The 21,409-nt window shown below is 32.2% G+C and overlaps 1 protein-coding gene across 1 annotated transcript in view; it reads left to right on the top strand.

Moving 5' to 3' along the window:
• The first annotated feature begins 2,376 nt into the window (after positions 1 to 2,376).
• LOC132556332 (PR domain zinc finger protein 14-like) overlaps positions 2,377 to 21,409 on the top strand; it is a 34,661-nt gene continuing 15,628 nt past the window's right edge. Inside the window, exons 1-5 of the mRNA XM_060220758.1 lie at positions 2,377 to 2,441; positions 17,487 to 17,746; positions 19,599 to 19,703; positions 19,891 to 20,051; positions 20,340 to 20,613. Coding sequence (XP_060076741.1) covers positions 2,377 to 2,441; positions 17,487 to 17,746; positions 19,599 to 19,703; positions 19,891 to 20,051; positions 20,340 to 20,613 — 865 coding nt within the window. The remainder of the gene's footprint in view (positions 2,442 to 17,486; positions 17,747 to 19,598; positions 19,704 to 19,890; positions 20,052 to 20,339; positions 20,614 to 21,409) is intronic.

The raw sequence follows: 21,409 nt of genomic DNA, 5'->3' as shown, positions 1-21,409 counted from the left end.
TTAATGAACAAAAACGTAGTATTCTGTGATTAAATCATAAGGATCAAATTTGGTCAAGTTTTCCCATTTTACTCTTGATAATACATTAACATAAAAAACTTCCTGGTACAATTTTCATTCTCCGTGTAAATTTTTCTTTTCTTTACAATTTGTCCTAGTTTAATCGAATTTGAGTTTGAATTAATAATTCAATTGACATCTCGGTAATTTTATTGTTGTCTCTTTCATTTGTTATGACTCAATATTTAAGTAAGACATATTTGAATACAAGCATTTATATATTCATGATTTGATAAATATAACTTCAATACAATCCCCCTCCCCCCCCCCCCAAAAAAAAGATAAAATAAAAACCAAACACACTTGGGTCAGTGTTAGTACAGAGCTGTTATATGAGAAGTGGAAATTAATATTGTTAAAAAAGTATATTGAAATTCATTGCTTTCAGTACTTCATATTGTGTAAAGATAAACATGTCTAAGACCTATTATCACATTATTCATATACATGGAACACTAACTTCATAGAAAATACATGTTTGTCTCTTTGCTACGTTTAAACCAAAAGTTATTACATTATATCATCAATATCACGTCTACATATAGGCGGTCCTTTTCTGTAAGTGGCGATATCTGACTGACATCCTTTTTCAGTGTACTAAAATAATTAGCGGTAGTCGCTTGTTACATGGTCGCTAGACAGGCCTACATGGAGTTATAAAGTCACTTCACATATGGTCTCCTACGACCTTTAACAGGAGAGCTCGCTCCTGTCCTCCCAGCATATGCTCGCTATTTTTTTTATTATTTTGTGTGATTTTAGTATTTTATAGAAGATGACAGCTTCAGGTCCGCAAGGCGATTTGATTTCACGAAGAAAATCAGATAGAAACACTTTGTGTATCTCTTATTCACGTGTTTAGTGTAGCAGAACAGTATGTAAACATAACTATACAGATATATATAGATTATATATGTAACTTATTGTTACCACATAAGAAAGAAAAATCAACCTTTCTGTTTTTGATGAAATAGAATGTAAATGTTTTGTCATCTAGATACGTGGCTAATACATGTTTATATTGTTTACAATGATGGCTGTTAAAAAACAGGTGAGACTAAATAAGCACTGTTTATTATTTACTTATCAGATCAGTGTTGTAGAATACAGAGCATCGATGTATAATTATATGTTAATCTTTATGAAAACAACATTTTATTATTTTCAGTTGTAATCACTCATCCGTCATTGAAGGAGATGGTTATCAATGACGGGTCATCGCGTTCGCCAAGGTTGACATTTCAATAAATCCTCGGCTTTATCCATCTGATTCGTATTTCATACGAAACATCTGTTTTAACCACAAATGCTGCTCCACTTTCTCAGTCGCCTGAACACAATGGCACTGCCAACACAGATATTACAGTGCTAATCAACTAGTAATCACGGTCATGATGCGCTCTAGAATTGTTTCATAAGATGATACCTTGTTTTCAGTTAAAATTCCACAATTTTCAGGCAGAATATCTCCGTTCGTAAGGAGGAATACTGTATTTAAAATAGTGTGTACATGTCCCTCCTTATGAGAGTAGATTCAGGTAAAACCAACACACGTACATGTTTGCATGTATCGCTGTGCACTCAATAGAGGCATTTAACTAGTTATCTAGGTACACTTGCACCTAACATATTATGAATTTATTGTATTGTTATTGTTACTCTATTACCCTTACCACGATAAAGTGTCAAAACATAGATGTCAGTGAAAGTAAAGCCATCGACACCTTGTAATGTACCTCAGGTAAAAATTGCCCCTTAGTAACAATATTTGTAGTTAATGATACAAGGTAATTTATGTAATTAATCCGATTTGTTACAGCGTTTCCTCTATAAAAAGTGAAATATGTAATTATTTAATAATTAAATTAAGCTGGCATGCTAATCACGGTTAAAATTTCGTGCTGTCCTTTCTTTTATTAACCATTGTCATTAAAGTTTCATCCTAACCACACGCGCTAAGGCACGTCAAAGAGCGAGATGCCGCCCCGGTTCCACCTCGTGCGACACTAGTTTCCTCTCGGCCTAGCATTGCATATTTAATCAGCCTTAAAACCCGCCTCAGACGAGCTATGGTACTGATAACACCATCATTGTTAACACGGGGAGCCGTTTGTGAGCAACTGGAGAGATTTAATGAGCAGAAAATTGATTGATAATTTCCTACGCATGCGCGGCCATAGCTGTCTTAGCTAGGAGTTAGCATCACACGTTCCTGATTGGTTAAAGTATAGCTGTATTAAAAGTAAATTTATAAAAATACACTATGGCTATGTTAACAATTTTAAACTAGAAGGAACTGTCGGTGAGGAAGACACAATGGAAGTGCCCAGTCTACAACCTAACTTTTATCCTTCTATAGAACAGATCACAGATTTTCAAAAGTAAGTTCTACACTTTTTGATGTTTTAATTTGATGTTACCACTTATGGACAATATACAAAGTAATAATATCCAATACACTAGTATGGTATCTACCAGACATAAATACAAAGTACTGACATCCTTATCTATTTGTTTATTTTATTTATCTATACATTTCTGATAGGTAACAATAACTATTAATTTCGTTTAAGTACGATACAGCGGCAGCTACTTTTCCAGACAAATTTTTACAATGTGTTGAAATTGAGATAAACTTTTCTACGTATTTCGCAGTAAAATTAAATATGTACTGAGGCAATATTTTATGAAAAACATTTTTTGGTTTAGAAATATTTTTGTCAATGACTTTCAGAAAATGTTTGTGAAAAAAAATACATCAACAATGTTTTAAAAGGTACGATAATTGAAGGAGTTTAACACCACAATTTTACGTTTTTTCACACGACTGAAATTAATAAGTTATGTATAAGATATTTGTCTACTTAACTTAACATAATTTAATCGTCTTATAATTACTTATAATGCACTACACATGAATTGATTTCTCGATTCGATAATGTTCAATATTTATTTTGTCGTAGTTACTTTAATTATATGGGAAGCATATTTCTCATCTGTCGTCACAATTATTATTGCACAAACACCTTAAGAAATCACGACGAACACCTTCTGTGTGTGTAGGCCTATTAAGTAACATTAAAAGCTAACTTCAGCCAAGTGCAACAGATCTAGAAGGGCGTTTAATTACCGGGTGCGACACTATTATCTGGTGTACCAGTAACATCAGCTGTATGTTTATGGTTATTTAACTAAAGCCGATTTCAGTCATTAAATGGTGCACTTGTAGAAATTCTCACACGTACCTTGAATTCCTACCGTCCTAGCCTACCGTATGTTAGAACAGATTAATAATCTTAAAGATGTTAGATATTGAATTTCTCGTCATATGGTGCATTTTATACAATAAAAATGTGTAATCAATGTCTCCGATAGTGTTCTATATTACATCATCTGGAACATGTGGAATGCACAGCCAGCATGCACGTGAATTTTAATTATTGAGCAGGCGATGTAAACCTAGTATTTTATTATCACAGCATATTGAAATAAGATATTTCTTCATTAAAATGTAAATGAAAAGTGTGTGTCATTAGTTTTACTATCAAAGATATAAATCCGTCTTTCTGTATTGAATATATTTTTTGTACCTGTCAAGCATTCAAGAATCAGAATATTATTCCATCGTTCCTTTGTAATCTGTATATTGGTATTTAACGTAATGCTGTGTTCGAAGGAAAATTAAAATTCAAGACATTTCTGTTACCATTACTCCAAAATTTAAAACTGAATATTGAATTAAAATATGTAGTTAATAACATTTTGTAAAGATTATCCTGCGATAAATGATGCTATACACAGTTTGTAAATATATTCTATAATAATTATTTAATACATACTACGTCTTGGATCGGTAAAACAGCAACAGAATAATTAATGATACCTTTTCTATGATGATACCCATAAATATTGTGTAAATATTTTTCTTCAACCTCAAGATAGAGAATTCTGTAAATTGATGCAGCGATTCCCATACATTTAGAAGAAGCATACATCTAATATGCTTCATTGCATTGGTGTTGTGAATTATGATCTGGTTAACATGACATTATCTGTGTTGGTCCTTATGTTAGTGGAAAGAGAACAGCCCATCCGAAAGTACACAGTAGCAATTCTATCGATTTTCACCATAAACGGTTACGGTGTAAGATTAATGTCAAGTTCTGTAATTATTACCATTAAGAGTTATGTATTTAAGATGTCAGATTGAGTCGGTCTTTTTGATCTTGGTCATAATAATATTTAAAGATGTGGATTGATGGCCGATAGTCACGGTCACCTGTAAAACGTTTTACTGTAAACACATGTTCAAAATTTCCTCTACCTAACTATTTGAAAGATGGAAACCATGTGTATTTTTTAAATACCTATTTCACTCTCAATAAAGAAAGATTAGTAAAGGTAATAATATATCTTTAATCTATCTCTTTGTCATCGTTAATTAAGTCCTAAAGTTTACTTCGATTAAAGAGAAAACTCCATGACATAGAAGACAATGATTACAAAATGCTCCGAACTACTGACGTGTCTTTTGTCCTACGCACTATGACAAAATGTTTTATCAGTTAAGATAGTGTTACATTTATTCCGCTAGATGATTTTATGGCTCTTGGTGAATCTTAAAAGCCATAGGTTTACAAATGTACCTGTTATCTGTATCGATGAAAGAAGCACATTTTATAAACTTTCTTGTGTAGATAAAGTTTATTAAAATATGAAATATGGAGATAACATGTATATCAAAAGCGGAAGGTTAAGTTTTATATTGACAGCCACATATAAATTTATATAAGCGTTTGTACCTTCATAAGATAAAGTGAAATATAGTTGTTTTGTGGCATTTTCTTGTTATGTTTATGTAATATTCGAGTGGATCTTGAGTAGGATTTATAATTATGAAGTACTGATGTACTTGAAAGTGGAATAAATATTTATATATATCAAAAACTAGTTATATATAGGTGTAAACATGTATTTAGAGTTCTTTATGGTGTTATATCGTTTATTTGGTTTTACTTCATTATTATTTTTTCTAATCAATATGCTATATGGTACAGATCCATCTTTTTATTGATGGAAACTTATTGTTAAAAACATAATCGCTAATACAAGGGACACTATCTAACCCAAATATACACATTCACCTGCATTTATAGGAGGTGCCCGATGTAATTTCAAAAATGATAAAAAAATTTTCGTTAACCATATATTAATACCATTTCAGTAGGGCATTACATGTAATTTCTTTTATTCTAAAATATCATTAGAGTCGATTTAAAAATTTGTAATCAATCTGTTTTGACAGAATGAAGCAATATCTGAATCCTATATTCACATAGTTTTATACACACTGTCGACAGAATTTTTCCCCTATTAATAAAGAGCGCGATTTTAAGGATAGACGTAAAATATTGTGCACATTTGTGTCAAAGATCATATCATATTGGATGTTTCATGGTATGAATTCCTGATAGGAACTAATTTTTGTTTTATGATAAATATTGATTACTATTGGTTTTTCCTAGTTCATTTCCATATTTTAATGTTTTTAGTACCCTTGCTCATGTTTATATTTATCATTATAATATAAATCAACATATTTAAAAAAAAGAGCAAAGAGCAGTTTCGAAAAGATGCTAGCACAGGAATGAATATTAATTTAATGAGTTTTGAGAATAATCCTATCAGTAGATAAAATAATTCAACATACAGCTATTTCGACTTTACTGGATTTCTCTGTAATGGTAAGGGCAAAAACAATGTTGGAGAAAAAAAACTATGAAATATATAGCTTTCCTAATAATATGCTTGAAAACAAGAGGAGAGGCGTTTATGGAATTGATTTTGAAATTTTGAAATCGTCATCTCGGATGTACAGAAACTTTTGATGTAATAAAGTTTGTACATGTTTACACCTATATATAACTAGTTTACTATTATGTTTTTTGTTAAAATTATTTTAAAGTTTATTGTTGTTTGTACTCTTTCACTACAGGTGCAGGTAATCACCTGCTTATGGTTATGTTCATCCTATTTTTTGTGGGGTTTGGCCATTTACAAAATTATGTATGCTACGTCTCTACTTTCAAATGGATTTTCTTACTCTTTTTTTCTTCGCAAACCGGGAATGATCATGAAATCTGTGTATCCTTTGTATGTATGTATTAGTGGTAGTCTATGGGAAAGGATGATGAAGTTAGCAAGACACTGCGACAGACTGGAGTTCTCTCCATATTGCTGTCAAAATTCTTGATTTTTTCTTTAATATCATTAAAGCTGTGAGTCTATGTTTGTATGGAATTATATGTGTAAAATTTTGTTTCTGTTGAACGGAAACAATAACACTATGTAAAAATGTAATAACATTTCTTAGATATTTCCGATTATAAAAAAAAAAAAAAAAACAACAAAAACAAAAAAAAAAAAAAAAAAACAAAACAAAAAAGTGATAGGCTGATGGAAATTGAGATGAAACTTGAAACTTAGTTACTCAATAGAAAAAAAATTACCACATTGAAATCCCTGTGGTTTAATAGTTTCAGATTGCCTATCCAGTTTGCGTACATACCCAGCTTGTTATTGCTAATTTTCTATTCATCATTTCAGCCAGTCAGTTCCATGAATACCTAGTAGAAAATGCTATACGTAATTCAAGTTAAGACTATTTAGATGATAAAAAATCGTTTGGTTAAAAGTTTCCCAGAAGTTTTTATTTCGATAGTTCTTTCATTCGTTCTTTATGTTCCCTTTAGTTGTTTTGATTTCGATGCATGGCTTTGATGATGTCGTACACATTGTTTTTTTAACATTTGATGTTAATAATGTTGTACACATTGTCTTGTTTACATGTAATGTTGATGATGTCGTACACATGGTCCTGTTTACATCTGATGTTGATGATGTCGTACACATGGTCTTATTTACATGTGATGTTGAGGATGTCGTACACATTGTCCTGTTATATCTGATGTTGACGATGTCGTACACATTGTCCTTTTATATCTGATGTTGATGATGTACACATTGTCCTGTTTATATCTGATGTTGATGATGTCGTACACATTGTCTTGTTTACATCTGATGTTGATGATGTCGTACACATTGTCTTGTTTACATGTGATGTTGATGATGTCGTACACATTGTCTTGTTTACATGTGATGTTGATGATGTCATACACATTGTCTTTTTTAACATCTGATGTTGATGATGTCGTACACATTGTCCTGTTTATATCTGATGTTGATGATGTCGTACACATTGTCTTGTTTACATGTGATGTTGATGATGTCGTACACATTGTCCTGTTTATATCTGATGTTGACGATGTCGTACACATTGTCCTTTTATATCTGATGTTGATGATGTCGTACACATTGTCCTGTTTATATCTGATGTTGATGACGTCGTACACATTGTCTTGTTTACATGTGATGTTGATGATGTCGTACACATTGTCTTGTTTACATGTGATGTTGATGATGTCATACACATTGTCTTTTTTAACATCTGAAGTTGATGATGTCGTACACATTGTCTTGTTTATATCTGATGTTGATGATGTCGTAAACATTGTCCTGTTTACATGTGATGGTGATGATGTCGTACAAATGGTCTTGTTTACATCTGATGTTCATGATGTCATACACATTGTCTTGTCTACATCTGATGTTGATGATGTCGTACACATTGTCTTGTTTACATGTGATGTTGATGATGTCGTACACATTGTCCTGTTTATATCTGATGTTGATGATGTCGTACACATTGTCTTGTTTACATCTGATGTTGATGATGTCGTACACATGGTCTTGTTTACATGTGATGTTGATGATGTCGTACACATTGTCTTGTTTACATGTGATGTTGATGATGTCGTACACATTGTCTTGTTTACATGTGATGTTGATGATGTCGTACACATTGTCTTGTTTATATCTGATGTTGATGATGTCGTACACATTGTCCTTTTATATCTGATGTTGATGATGTCGTACACATTGTCCTGTTTATATCTGATGTTGATGATGTCGTACACATTGTCTTGTTTACATCTGATGTTGATGATGTCGTACACATTGTCTTGTTTACATGTGATGTTGATGATGTCGTACACATTGTCTTGTTTACATGTGATGTTGATGATGTCGTACACATTGTCTTGTTAACATGTGATGTTGATGATGTCGTAAACATTGTTCTGTTTACATGTGATGGTGATGATGTCGTACACATGGTCTTGTTTACATCTGATGTTCATGATGTCATACACATTGTCTTGTCTACATCTGATGTTGATGATGTCGTACGTATAGTCTTGTTTACATGTGATGTTGATGATGTCGTACACGTCGTCTTGTTTACATCATACGATATCTTTATAATAAATTAAAATTTTATTCCATGTCTTTTCTCTCTCCTTTTTTGAAAGTTTTTGTTTCAGCACGGTATTGCATGTTATCTAATGTCCGACCTTTTAACATCAAATCCGACCTTTCATATTTCACAATATAATAAATTTGTCTTAAAACCCTCATAGAAATATGATAACAAAATGAAGGCGAGAGTAAAATGCTCACAACATTTCTACTTGAAATGTTTTAACACTTCGGTATGTATATAAATCTTTATTGGCTGATAAACGAAATATGTTATAGTTTCTCCGAGATGCGAGAGATATTCTCTGCATATCTTACTAGATATGTCCTGTCCCAGTTTTAAATACTTTTATGATATATGTCTTATAACAAATCCACGTCTATCCATTACCTGAGTTTTATTTAGTGGAATTTAGAGATATCAAAACCACTTTGTGCTTAAATATATAATTTTAGTCCATTACTGCCAAACACGGCCATGTAGCATGTTCAACACCTTTATAACCTTTTTATAGATCTGGACTCGTAACCAGGAGAGATTTGCTGTAAGTTCACTTCTGTTAAATCATGATTATTGAAAGTGGCGATAGGCAGATAATTAAAAAATTGTACACGTACCTTATATATTAGAGTATATGAGTGTGTGTGAAAGTCGTCTTCGTGATGTGCTATGTGATAATTGTGAAAAAATGAAAGTAAACATAGATTTAAGATGTGTTGATACAAAGAGCAGAGGCACTGAACAGCACTCAGACAACTGTAAAATACAAGTTCGCCCTTTATAAGTTATAGTTAGAAATAAGAAAAACAAAATGTAACAGACGAACAAATGTCAAGTGAAATATTGTTTTTATACAGAAGAAATATACATATATAACGTCCTTATTGTTACGCACAAACAAAAGATCACATTAATTAACATGTTTTGATGCAATCACTTAATTATTATATTAATTATGATGTTTTTCAACACGGAACAGAAGAAAAGATGCCAAAAACAAAATGAAAACCCATTTGTTGTGTTTAATTTGTAACTTTACCGCTGCTAATCTAACACGACATTGGTATGATATATTAAACAGTTGTATCATGTAAGGTAGTATTCATTTGTGTGTCTTCTGAACAATACTTTGTCGGAACTATGTGCACCAATAGGTAAGGTTTTTTTTTTTTATCTCGTATGAGAATATGCATGAATAAACTTGCTTTTCCATTATAACGAAGGTAAAATGCTATCAAAACCGGGTGCTTCAATGAGCTTTTCGCTGTATGACAAAGGTTAAGCGCGGTCAAATCTAGGCACACCAATGAAAACAAAGAAAATACCAACATGTCAATATAATCTGTTCAAACATAAATTCAATAAAATCAGGGCAAAATAAGAAAAAAAAGAAAGATTTACACACAGATTCCAGAAAACAGTACAAGGAGAATAAAACCAAATATTCCGGAAGGATAAGTGTCTTCTGCTTTATCGACGATACCCGTCATCTAAAGCTTGGTCAATCCAAGTTTGAAAAATAAACTTGATATTTCTCGACGGATCTCATATGTTTGAATTGCAAACGCCCTGCAGAAATATAGTTTTATTGTGTAAAAAGCCCTTCAATATCAAATCAGGTGCGACTTTTATGAAATATTCAAAATCCTGTGAACAAACAAAATGTGTTGGTATAACAAAGGTCTATTGTAGTTAAAACTAGCTGAACAAGTTATTTTTTCACTATGACAAAAGTCTATTGTAGTTAAAACTAGCTGAACAAATTATTTTTCCACTATGACAAAAGTCTACTGTAGTTAAATAGTTGAACCAATTTTTTTTCCAGATTTCCAACATAACAACAAGCTTAATTACACATTTCTCACGTATTTTCCTTGGAAATGTTTGATATATTGTTTGACTTTGTGTAGAGTTTAAATAAATACCTCCAGCTACAGGACGAAACATAAGTAACTTAGCATTGTACTTGTGTGTACATAGTGCAAACAAAAGAAAACACATTCCAGGCTATTATTAGAATTTCATTATAACGCAGTGTAGAATATGCTTATTGCGGTGAAAAATAAGTTTATTTTATCAAAATGTTAAATTTGTAGTATAATGCTATTTTTTATCTATTAGATTTATCTTTAAGTAATTTATCTATCAATCATTTTTATTATTTCAATGCATTTCTTAAAGTATTAAAATAATCACCCCAATGAGGAAATGTATATGTGATTTAACAAGAAACCGACGTTCATTACTATAAAAGTGATAGCTTGGAGGTGATCCGAAGACAAAAAATGTGAGCAATATCATTCACTTAACTTTAAAATCCTGATTCAGTAAACGAAAATTCAGATTAACACAAGTATATAATTAAGAGATTGTTTCTTAAAAAAAATTATTTTATAAACTATTTTTTGTTTATTAGAATTTGTTGGAATTAACAATCGACTGATAAAAACATGTGGAAGCTAGTATTTTGTCAGCGCTGAACTCGATATTGTAATGTGATATCTTACATGCAATATGAACGATTTTACCTTTATTATTATTCCATCAGCGGCGGAGGGCTGACACCTCAGGAATCAATAAGAGAATTTAAAAAAAAAAGATAGGTTGAGGAATATTTAAGACGAGAGTAGAGCACTTTAGAATTATATTTCACGTGAACGAATGATAGAAGCGTATCACTAAAGCCACGGATAATAAAGTCGATAAATTATACAAGAGTGCCAAGTCCATAAAGGGCTCCGTGTTTAGAAATGTTCTGTTTATGTTGACATCAACTGCACATTTACAAATAGGAGAGGATGGGTGTGTTATTTATTATTTACGAATGATAAAAAATGAAACTAGAAGTACTGACTGGGAGCAGGCGGTCGTGGTGCCAGCTACATTATCTGTGAGTTCCTTTTTTGTCTCTTGGGGTTTTAACAGAGATGAAAGATAATTAGCAAGCCGTGATTAATTATTCATGAGTTATGATGAACAAGGGGATAGATAACCTGGCGCGTGCTTGGCGCGTGTACCCCAGGAGACAGGTAGTAACAATGATAATAGATATAGACATCGGTGTAGATATAGAACGGTAGATACTTATCCTGAGTGCAGGATTTATCGCTGAATTAAAGTACATGAGATAAGTATTATCTTAGGATCTGGTAACTTCGGGAGATACGGAATCGGTTTAAGTGCAATGATGGCTCTTCTTTGTACATCAACCTTTACAATCGATATCACAACTTCCGCAAGAAGGAAAAACTTTTTTCTTTTTGGGTACAAATATCTAACGTAGAAAGATAAAAAGTCATTGTCTTTCCAGATAGTGCAAAACATATCACAGAGTATGAATAATATTTTACAGGTAATGTTAACACATATCACAGAGTATGAATAATATTTTACAGGTAATGTTAACACATATCACAGAATATAAATGATATTTTACAGGTAATGTTAACACATATCACAGAATATAAATGATATTTTACATGTAATGTTAACACATGTCATAGAATATAAATGATATTATACATGTAATGTTAACACATATCACAGAATATAAATGATATTGTACATGTAATGTTAACACATATCATAGAATATAAGTGATATTTTACAGGTAATGTTAACACATGACATAGAATATAAATTATATTTTACAAGTAATGTTAACACATGTCGTAGAATAAAAATGATATTTTACTGGTAAAGTTAACACATGTCATAGAATATAAATAATATTTTACAAGTAATGTTAACACATATCATAGAATATAAATGATATTTTACATGTAATGTTAACACATATCACAGAATATAAATGATATTTTACAAGTAATGTTAACACACGTCACAGAATATAAATGATAATTTACAAGTAATGTTAACACATATCATATAATATAAATAATATTTTACAGGTAATGTTAACACATATCATAGAATATAAGTGATATTTTACAGGTAATGTTAACACATGACATAGAATATAAATTATATTTTACAAGTAATGTTAACACACATCACAGAATATAAATGATATTTTACAGGTAATGTTAACACATATCATATAATATAAATAATATTTTACAGGTAATGTTAACACATATCATAGAATATAAGTGATATTTTACAGGTAATGTTAACACATGACATAGAATATAAATTATATTTTACAAGTAATGTTAACACATATTTATAAGTGATATTTTACAGGTAATGTTAACACATGACATAGAATATAAATGATATTTTACAAGTAATGTTAACACACATCACAGAATATAAATGATATTTTACAGGTAATGTTAACACACATCACAGAATATAAATGATATTTTACAGGTAATGTTAACACATATCACAGAATATAAATGATATTTTACAAGTAATGTTAACACATGTCATAGAATAAAAATGATATTTTACAGGTAAAGTTAACACATGTCATAGAATATAAATGATATTTTACAAGTAATGTTAACACATATCATATAATATAAATAATATTTTACAAGTAATGTTAACACATATCATAGAATATAAATGATATTTTACATGTAATGTTAACACATATCACAGAATATAAATGATATTTTACAAGTAATGTTAACACATATCATATAATATAAATAATATTTTACAGGTAATGTTAACACATATCATAGAATATAAGTGATATTTTACAGGTAATGTTAACACATGACATAGAATATAAATGATATTTTACAAGTAATGTTAACACACATCACAGAATATAAATGATATTTTACAGGTAATGTTAACACATATCACAGAATATAAATGATATTTCTTTTAGGAAATGTTAACACGTATAACAGTTTTTTTTACTAATATTATTGATCAAAAGAACATGATTAAAAGTTTTCTCAGATAATGAGAATCCATACTAGAGGGCAATCGACGATTTTTACAGATAGCACATGTCATAGAGTATAAATCAAATTTTGTACAGATAAGATTTGTCATAGAGCAAAGTTTTTACAGATAATACATATCATTGAGCAAAATTCTATATATTTTATTTACAGATAACATAAGTCACAAAGCCAAATTCTATATATATATATATTTATATACAAATAACACACGTCACAGAGCAAAATTATATATATATGTGTATTAAAACTTTTTTACAAATAACAAACGTCACAGAGCAAATTATATATTTTACATCTTTTTTTACAAATAACACACGCCATAGAGCAAAATTCTATATATTTTTGTACGGATAACAAATGTCACAGAGCAAAATTCTATGTAATTTTTACAGAAAATACGTGGAAACACATGCAACAAAGAGCATAATTCAGTTTTTACGGATGACGTGAACACGTATCACAAATATAAATGAGAATTTTTGAAGAAAATACAAAATAGTGCAAGATCAAATAATCAAATTTTTTTTAAGAATTAAGATAAGACATAATAAAAATGAAATAAATAAATATTAGGTAAATTGCAAGAAAGTACAAACAAAAATCTGCAGAAAATAAGCCCCTATCAAAGGTCATGTCAGTCAACAAGGCACAGTAAGACTTGTTCTAGTATCCCCTACAGTAAGCCATGTCCCAGTATCTCTTACATTCTGTCCTAGTATCTCCTTATGATTATATCATGCAATAAATCTGGCTAGTCGATACAAAAAAGAAAGACAAGTGCTTTCATAATTAAAGTGTCAAAGTACGTCTCATGCATAGAGGATGTTGGTTTCACTGTCATATCATTATTACCATCTCTCGCACTATCCATTAAACAGCAATATACGTATGATGGTTAGATTGACTTTGCTTTATACAAAAAGTGGCATTATACACAATAGATACATAACAGATAGGATGACGAGCTCATTACGTAGACATGAACTGATTATATTGAAGACACAATGACTTAGCAGGACGACCATGACATAGGTTATGATATCATATAGCTACAGGTTGACTGGCGCCATCTACTTTTAAATTCTTCTAGGATGTAAAGATTCGGAAGTGACCTACTTTGAATAATTGAATCGTATTGTGTTACTGATATCAGATGTGGACGCAAGACACACAGGTCAAAAACAATTGTTAACAATAAACAATTATGTTTAACAAAGACAACGGTCCTTTATCAATTTACATTCTTAATGCTTATATCAGCACGGATTCTACAAACTTGTGCTTGAATTTTGAGATATTGGTTTTTCTTGAATGCCTATAGCAGATTTCGTCGATGACATTGTCCAAGTATACCTGATTTTCCATATAATTATTTCATTTTTTCCGTATAAATCTCTTCCTTTACAAAATGTGCTAACAAAGGACAGGGATGTTGACAATGGACTACCTGAAATTGGGAGGCAAATCTATTAATGATTTTAAGAAAACGAGCCCCCAACTGAATGGATTTTTTTAACTAAAACAAGAGGGAGTATGTGTATTGCAAGTAAAAGCCAAAGAACAATGAAATAACTTTATTAGAAATATGGAATAGTTTCAACGAATACTTTATTCCGGTTCCTTATTACAATGGAACAGGATTTTGAGGAATGCAAAAAGGACACACAAACAAGTAGCAACTCTCTTTAAATGATTGTAACAACATTAAAAATCATATTCAGCAGAGTCAAATGATAAACGAAACTGCATCATACATCTGTTTCGTCCTTTTGTGACTCGTAGGGGACGTTAAAAGCCTAAATTAATAGTTAATGGGTGGGAGGCGAATGAAAGAGGATGCAATTTTGTAGAAAATAAACGTCGAAATTCTTATTGGAGGGGGTGGAGGGTGTTTCACTAGGCCCAGAAATGATTAAAAGATATGATACTGGCTAACGTCAAAAGAACACATGAATATTATGAAGCGTGAAACTATTCGAATAAGCGAGACGTGGCTTGAAATCTTTCCTTGATATCATCAGACACAGTGTGAAGGTATAACAAGCACCACTAACTCGGAGTACTCTTAACCAGTGGTCGATTAGAGTAAAATTTCAGCGTAACTACTTGTAAGACAGCGTGTGAATTATTGATATCTGGATGAGTGTGTGATCTTGCTAAAGTTGACTTTACAGAATCATAAACCGAGGCCTCGTAACTTTCATGTTTCTTTCTTTAAGTAGATGGATTGATAAATGTGATGATAAAATTGATCAGTATGTGTAACCATCGGAATTACAAGGTTATGCCTGAATACGATATTAGCCGACTAGTACGACCATATAGCCCATTACAGGTGAAATGCCGACGGTTAATTCAGCATTGATAGTCAGACTGTAAGGTACTAATTCTAAAATGAATTATTCATCAATATCCAATTTTTATTGTTTAAAGATGTGAAGTACAAGTGAGAATCAATTATGTTATCCTGTAGGCATGTCGGGTAAACCTGAATGATTTAAACATAGGATCATCAATCTCACCTGTCTTAGTCTAGTGTTGTAGATCTAGTCAGGTGTTACGTTACCACACCTGTGTTAGTCTAGTGTTGTATATCTAGTCTGGTGTTACGTTACCTCACTTGTGTTAGTCTAGTGTTGTAGATCTAGTCAGGCGTTACGTTGTCTCACCTGTGTTAGTCTAGTGTTGCATATCTAGCCAGGTGTTACGTTACCTCACCTGTGTTAGTCTAGTGTTGTATATCTAGTCTGGTGTTACATTATCTCACCTTTTTTAGTCTCTGGTGTTGTAGATTTAGTCAGGTGTTACGTAGCCACACCTGTGTTAGTCTAGTGTTGTAAATATAGTCATGTGTTATGTTACATCACCTGTGTTAGTCTAGTGTTGTATATCTAGTCATGTGTTACGTTGTCTCACCTGTGTTAGTCTAGTGATGTAGATCTAGTCAGGTGTTACGTTACCACAACTGTGTTAGTCTAGTGTTGTAGATCTAGTCTGGTGTTACGTTACCACACCTGTGTTAACCTAGTGTTGTAGATCTAGTCAGGTGTTACGTTACCTCACCTGTGTTAGTCTAGTGTTGTAGATCTAGTCAGGTGTTACGTTACCTCACCTGTGTTAGTCTAGTGTTGTAGATCTAGTCAGGTGTTACGTTACCACACCTGTGTTAGTCTAGTGTTGTAAATCAGTCAGGTGTTACGTTACCACACCTGTGTTAGTCTAGTGTTGTAGATCTAGTCAAGCATTACGTTACATCACCTGTGTTAGTCTAGTGTTGTATATCTAGTCAGATGTTACGTTACCACACCTGTGTTAGTCTAGTGTTGTAAATATAGTCATGTGTTATGTTACATCACCTGTGTTAATCTAGTGTTGTAAATCAGTCAGGTGTTACGTTACCACACCTGTGTTAGTCTAGTGTTGTAGATCTAGTCAAGCGTTAGGTGACCTCACCTGTGTTAGTCTAGTGTTGTATATCTAGTCTGGTGTTACACTATCTCACCTTTTTTAGTCTCTAGTGTTGTAAATCTAGTCAGGTGTTACGTTACCACACCTGTGTTAGTCTCGTGTTGTAGATCTAGTCAGGTGTTATGTTGTACATCTAGGCAGGTGTTATGTTGTACATCTAGGCAGGTGTTATGTTGTACCTCTAGACTGGTCTTGTGTTGAACCTTTAGACGGGTCTTATGTTGTACATCTAGTCAGGTGTTATGTTGTACATCTAGGCAGGTGTTATGTTGTACATCTAGGCAGGTGTTATATAGAGACTTGATCAGAGCAGCATACCTGTTTCATAAAATGCCATTACACCATTACCCCAATGCCTCGTCATACAAAGTCTTGTTGTTGTTTTTACTCCATACTGTAATGTGTCATACTTCTAAAGAAATATACACGTAACATATCTGCCCTGTTATCAGTAAGTGAGTTTTCATATCTATGAAACTACTTTTTTCATTATTTTATCATGCCTTTGGAGCATATGAATTTTATATTAATTATAGAAAGAGACAAAAGTAAGATCCCTTACCTACCATATATTTATATAAATGAAGAATAAACTCAAGTTGATAGGAATGCTTAATAGAAAAAGTTTTTAAAAAAGAAACATATTCCAACACATTTATGATAAATTGGTTTACATTTTTGCCTTTCAGTGCCTTTTTCCAAGCCCCAATGGGACACATGGGCGTGGATTGTATGCCTCAGTTTCGTCCACCCGTAATGAACTGTAAAGCTCTGACGGACATATCTAACCGTATCTACCCTTCCACTTCGTCCCAGCAACGTCCACCTGCCTTCTATTTTACACAAGAGGACTTAGATTTCGTCCTGTTTGGCTATTACCCAGTCAACACGTGCAACGGGACTCCAGCGCACGCTTTAAGTGGTCTGAAAGTAGGAGAGATAAGTCATGGTAAGTAACTCTGATATCTACTCCCGAAATTATTTTACAATGGAAAAATATTTCTCTTTACATTTTTACAATTCTCTTTAAATCTGAACAATACCAAAATTCCGAAAACACTTTACAGGAGAAAAAAAAGAAAAGAAAATCCTCTTTACATTTCCACACTTGGAAATTAGTTACGGCAGAAATGAAATGACCGGAAATGCCTTCCAGTTGCTGAATCTTTGTCCTGAAGAACTAAACGACTGAGAAACTCTCACCTCTACCAGTAGATATAGAATGCGCTTTGTACAACTCGACAAACTGATAATCCTATTGACTATCAGTAAAATAAAATGTCATGATTCTTCTTTTATTTATTTCACTGTTGTGTGTTGTATATATATTTAAGCATGCGATGTTATCAACCATTCAGAGATCACTGTACTGATTTACTACTTTAAACACCAGAGAGTATCATGCTGTTATATTTACAAAGTTATTTTCATATAAATTGGATGAGTAAGTTTCCGATCATAATAACAATTTTTTGCGATACTCACGCCCGCAATAGTCATTATCCATGATCGTGCTGTATGATACTGCTATTTCGGTAAAAAAGTTTCTTAATTTACAGATCGTTTTGTTACAAATGACCGAGCAGGGACTTAAGATTGTTTAATGTAACAATTTACATAGGATCCAAACTGTTGTCGTTTTTACAATTGACTGCAAGTGCCCTTAACTAATTGGATATCACTTGCCGTTGAATGCAGTAATCTCTCTGCCGGATCCAACTGATAATTAGGGACTTAATCGTTAATGGTTGTAAAGGCATCGAAATAGAGATTTAAAAGGAATTATTTATCGAAGGACATTGTAATACGTTGTTATACTGTGTTACACCACTTGATTTTTTAATGCATTTTAGAGATAGCAGTTTGTTTTAAACATTTTCAAATAGTGTGATATCATAAAAATAATAAGACTTCAGAGGATCAGTATGAAATATTAAATACAATGTGTAGTGATTGATTTTTCTTAATTTCCCTTATGAATTAACACAAAAAATGCAACTATTTAACGAGAATGATATCTATTCTGATCAATAACTTCAATAAACCTGTGTTAAAGAAATCGCACCGTTTAACGGACGTATACATATGGCCTAATGGTTAATTTACGCTGTATAAAAACAACAGAACATTCTCATTTATACCGTCTGTAAGCAAGACGACAACTTTTCTTTATCAAACACTTCTTATTTCTTGTTCCTGGATAATTCATGTGTCGTCTAATCTCAAACAAAAATACAATTAATATGGCGGATAATTTTTGGCTAGTACGCCCCGAGGCCATATTCACTGGATATAAACTATCCGCCGCTGCATTTGTGAGGTGGTAGTGACAGATTCAGCCAGGCTGTACAGTACATTTTATTCATAATGTATGGCATTCATAGGTCTTTTGTTTAATGTTATTCTGTGTAGCATAATCTGATTATTTTTATGAATAATAAAGATGAACATTTACTTGTCCGCCAGTTATATCCTGAGAGACTGTTAATTAGAGTGTATGTGATGATTAAACCGCTGTTATCTCACACGTTTCTCGGTGAATACTTAAATATGCAAATGAGCAAATCCGTATCTCACCGGCACCAATTTGTTAGATACTGTAACATGATTATAATATAATAGCACCTGTCTATCTGAAGTTGGTCAAGTGTGCATTTTTAAGATGTAAAACAAATTACCGTGATGTGATTTTATCAAGAAAATGAAACTTTCAACATTTAAATATTGTATTATTTAATGTTTTACGATATTTTGTATCATCCATCCTTCACAATATATAAATGTGCACCATACTTTTTTAGGCATTGAAAGGATCTTGTCCCAAAACAATGGCATGGCGTCCCCTTTCCCGGTCAGTACCTGGAAACTTTCCCGAACGGACCCTCCACCTCACGATCTTCCTGAAGGTAAGAATAGCATAGTTATTCTCAACAATAAACAGTTAATTATTTATCAAACGGGAATCATGCTAGTCATTCACAACTTCTTTAATCTAAACAGTTTACAAGGCAGACGAGAATTAAAATAATTTTGCAGTGGAAATCTCAACTCCATATTTAAAAAAATATATAAACATTTAATGTTTTTTTACAGAGTTGTGCATTTGTCCAACAACATTTGCTGGTATCATACATTACGGTGTATTCTCTCGTCGTGACATTCTCGCGAAGGGCACGAGATTTGGACCTTTCAAGGGCAAGGTCGTAAATACCAGCGAAATAAAATCCTTCGATGATAACAGCTACATGTGGGAGGTATGTAACACTTCATTTCATTTCATAAGTCATATTTATAAGCAAGATGTTCACACCTAAATACTATGAAATGTAGTTCAAAAAGTCATATATTTTAATATATCGTGGAAAAATGAACGAAACCAGTCGTGCTCATTTGCAGGTATGTAATGGTGAAACCCAATTTATACAGATTGTGTTTTTGTTTTATACGCTTTTATATTTTTAGAATCGATTTTTCTCCTCTTTATTTTGTATATTCTTTAAAGTAGTAAACTTACGTTTCCATATTTATACTTAAAATCGTAGATCTTCAAAGGAGGAAAGCTGAGCCATTTTATAGACGGTCGCGGAGCTACGGGGAACTGGATGTCTTATGTTAACTGTGCCCGGCACACGGCAGAACAGAACGTGATAGTGGTTCAAGAGAATGACTGTATATACTATGAAGTGTATAAAGACATTCCGATGGGTTCCGAACTCCTGGTATGGTACAGCGACGTGTACGTTCAGTTCATGGGGATACCTGTGACAATGAAAGAATCCATAGAGGTGCAGAATGCAACTAAAGGAGAAAAGGAGGGTGAGTTTATGACCTCGAGGAAACTGCTGGTATAACGGCAGGGCCGTTAATTTTATGTTCCATGTACATAATGTATTACGGCGAAACATTAAAACATCCAGATCTCAATAAATGTTACGTGAATATTTGCTTCCCAAATGCCACCTAGAATTATTTGCAGGGACATATTTACCTAATAATCGATATTTTATTATCGATCTCTATAACATTTCACTACAGTTCAAAGTCAAGGTCAAAATGTAAGTATCGCTAAATCATATTTCATTGGTCAAGTAATATTTACTGTTCTATAACAAACGGATAACAGATTGTCGTCTTACTACCAAACTCTGTATAACATAGTATATACATTATAACAGATTGTCGTCTTACTACCAAGCTCTGTATAACATAGTATATACATTATAACAGATTGTCGTCTTACTACCAAGCTCTGTATAACATAGTATATACATTATAACAGATTGTCGTCTTACTACCAAGCTCTGTATAACATAGTATATACATTATAACAGATTGTCGTCTTACTACCAAGCTCTGTATAACATAGTATATACATTATAACAGATTGTCGTCTTACTACCAAGCTCTGTATAACATAGTATATACATTATAACAGATTGTCGTCTTACTACCAAGCTCTGTATAACATAGTATATACATTATAACAGATTGTCGCCTTACTACCAAGCTCTGTATAACATAGTATATACATTATAACAGATTGTCGTCTTACTACCAAGCTCTGTATAACATAGTATATACATTATAACAGATTGTCGTCTTACTACCAAGC

Source organism: Ylistrum balloti, unplaced genomic scaffold (genome assembly GCF_031769215.1).
Source record: "Ylistrum balloti isolate Yb309-2 unplaced genomic scaffold, AGI_CSIRO_Ybal_v1 Utg369566, whole genome shotgun sequence".
Taxonomy (NCBI): domain Eukaryota; kingdom Metazoa; phylum Mollusca; class Bivalvia; order Pectinida; family Pectinidae; genus Ylistrum; species Ylistrum balloti.
This window is presented reverse-complemented; position numbering and strand designations above follow the sequence as displayed.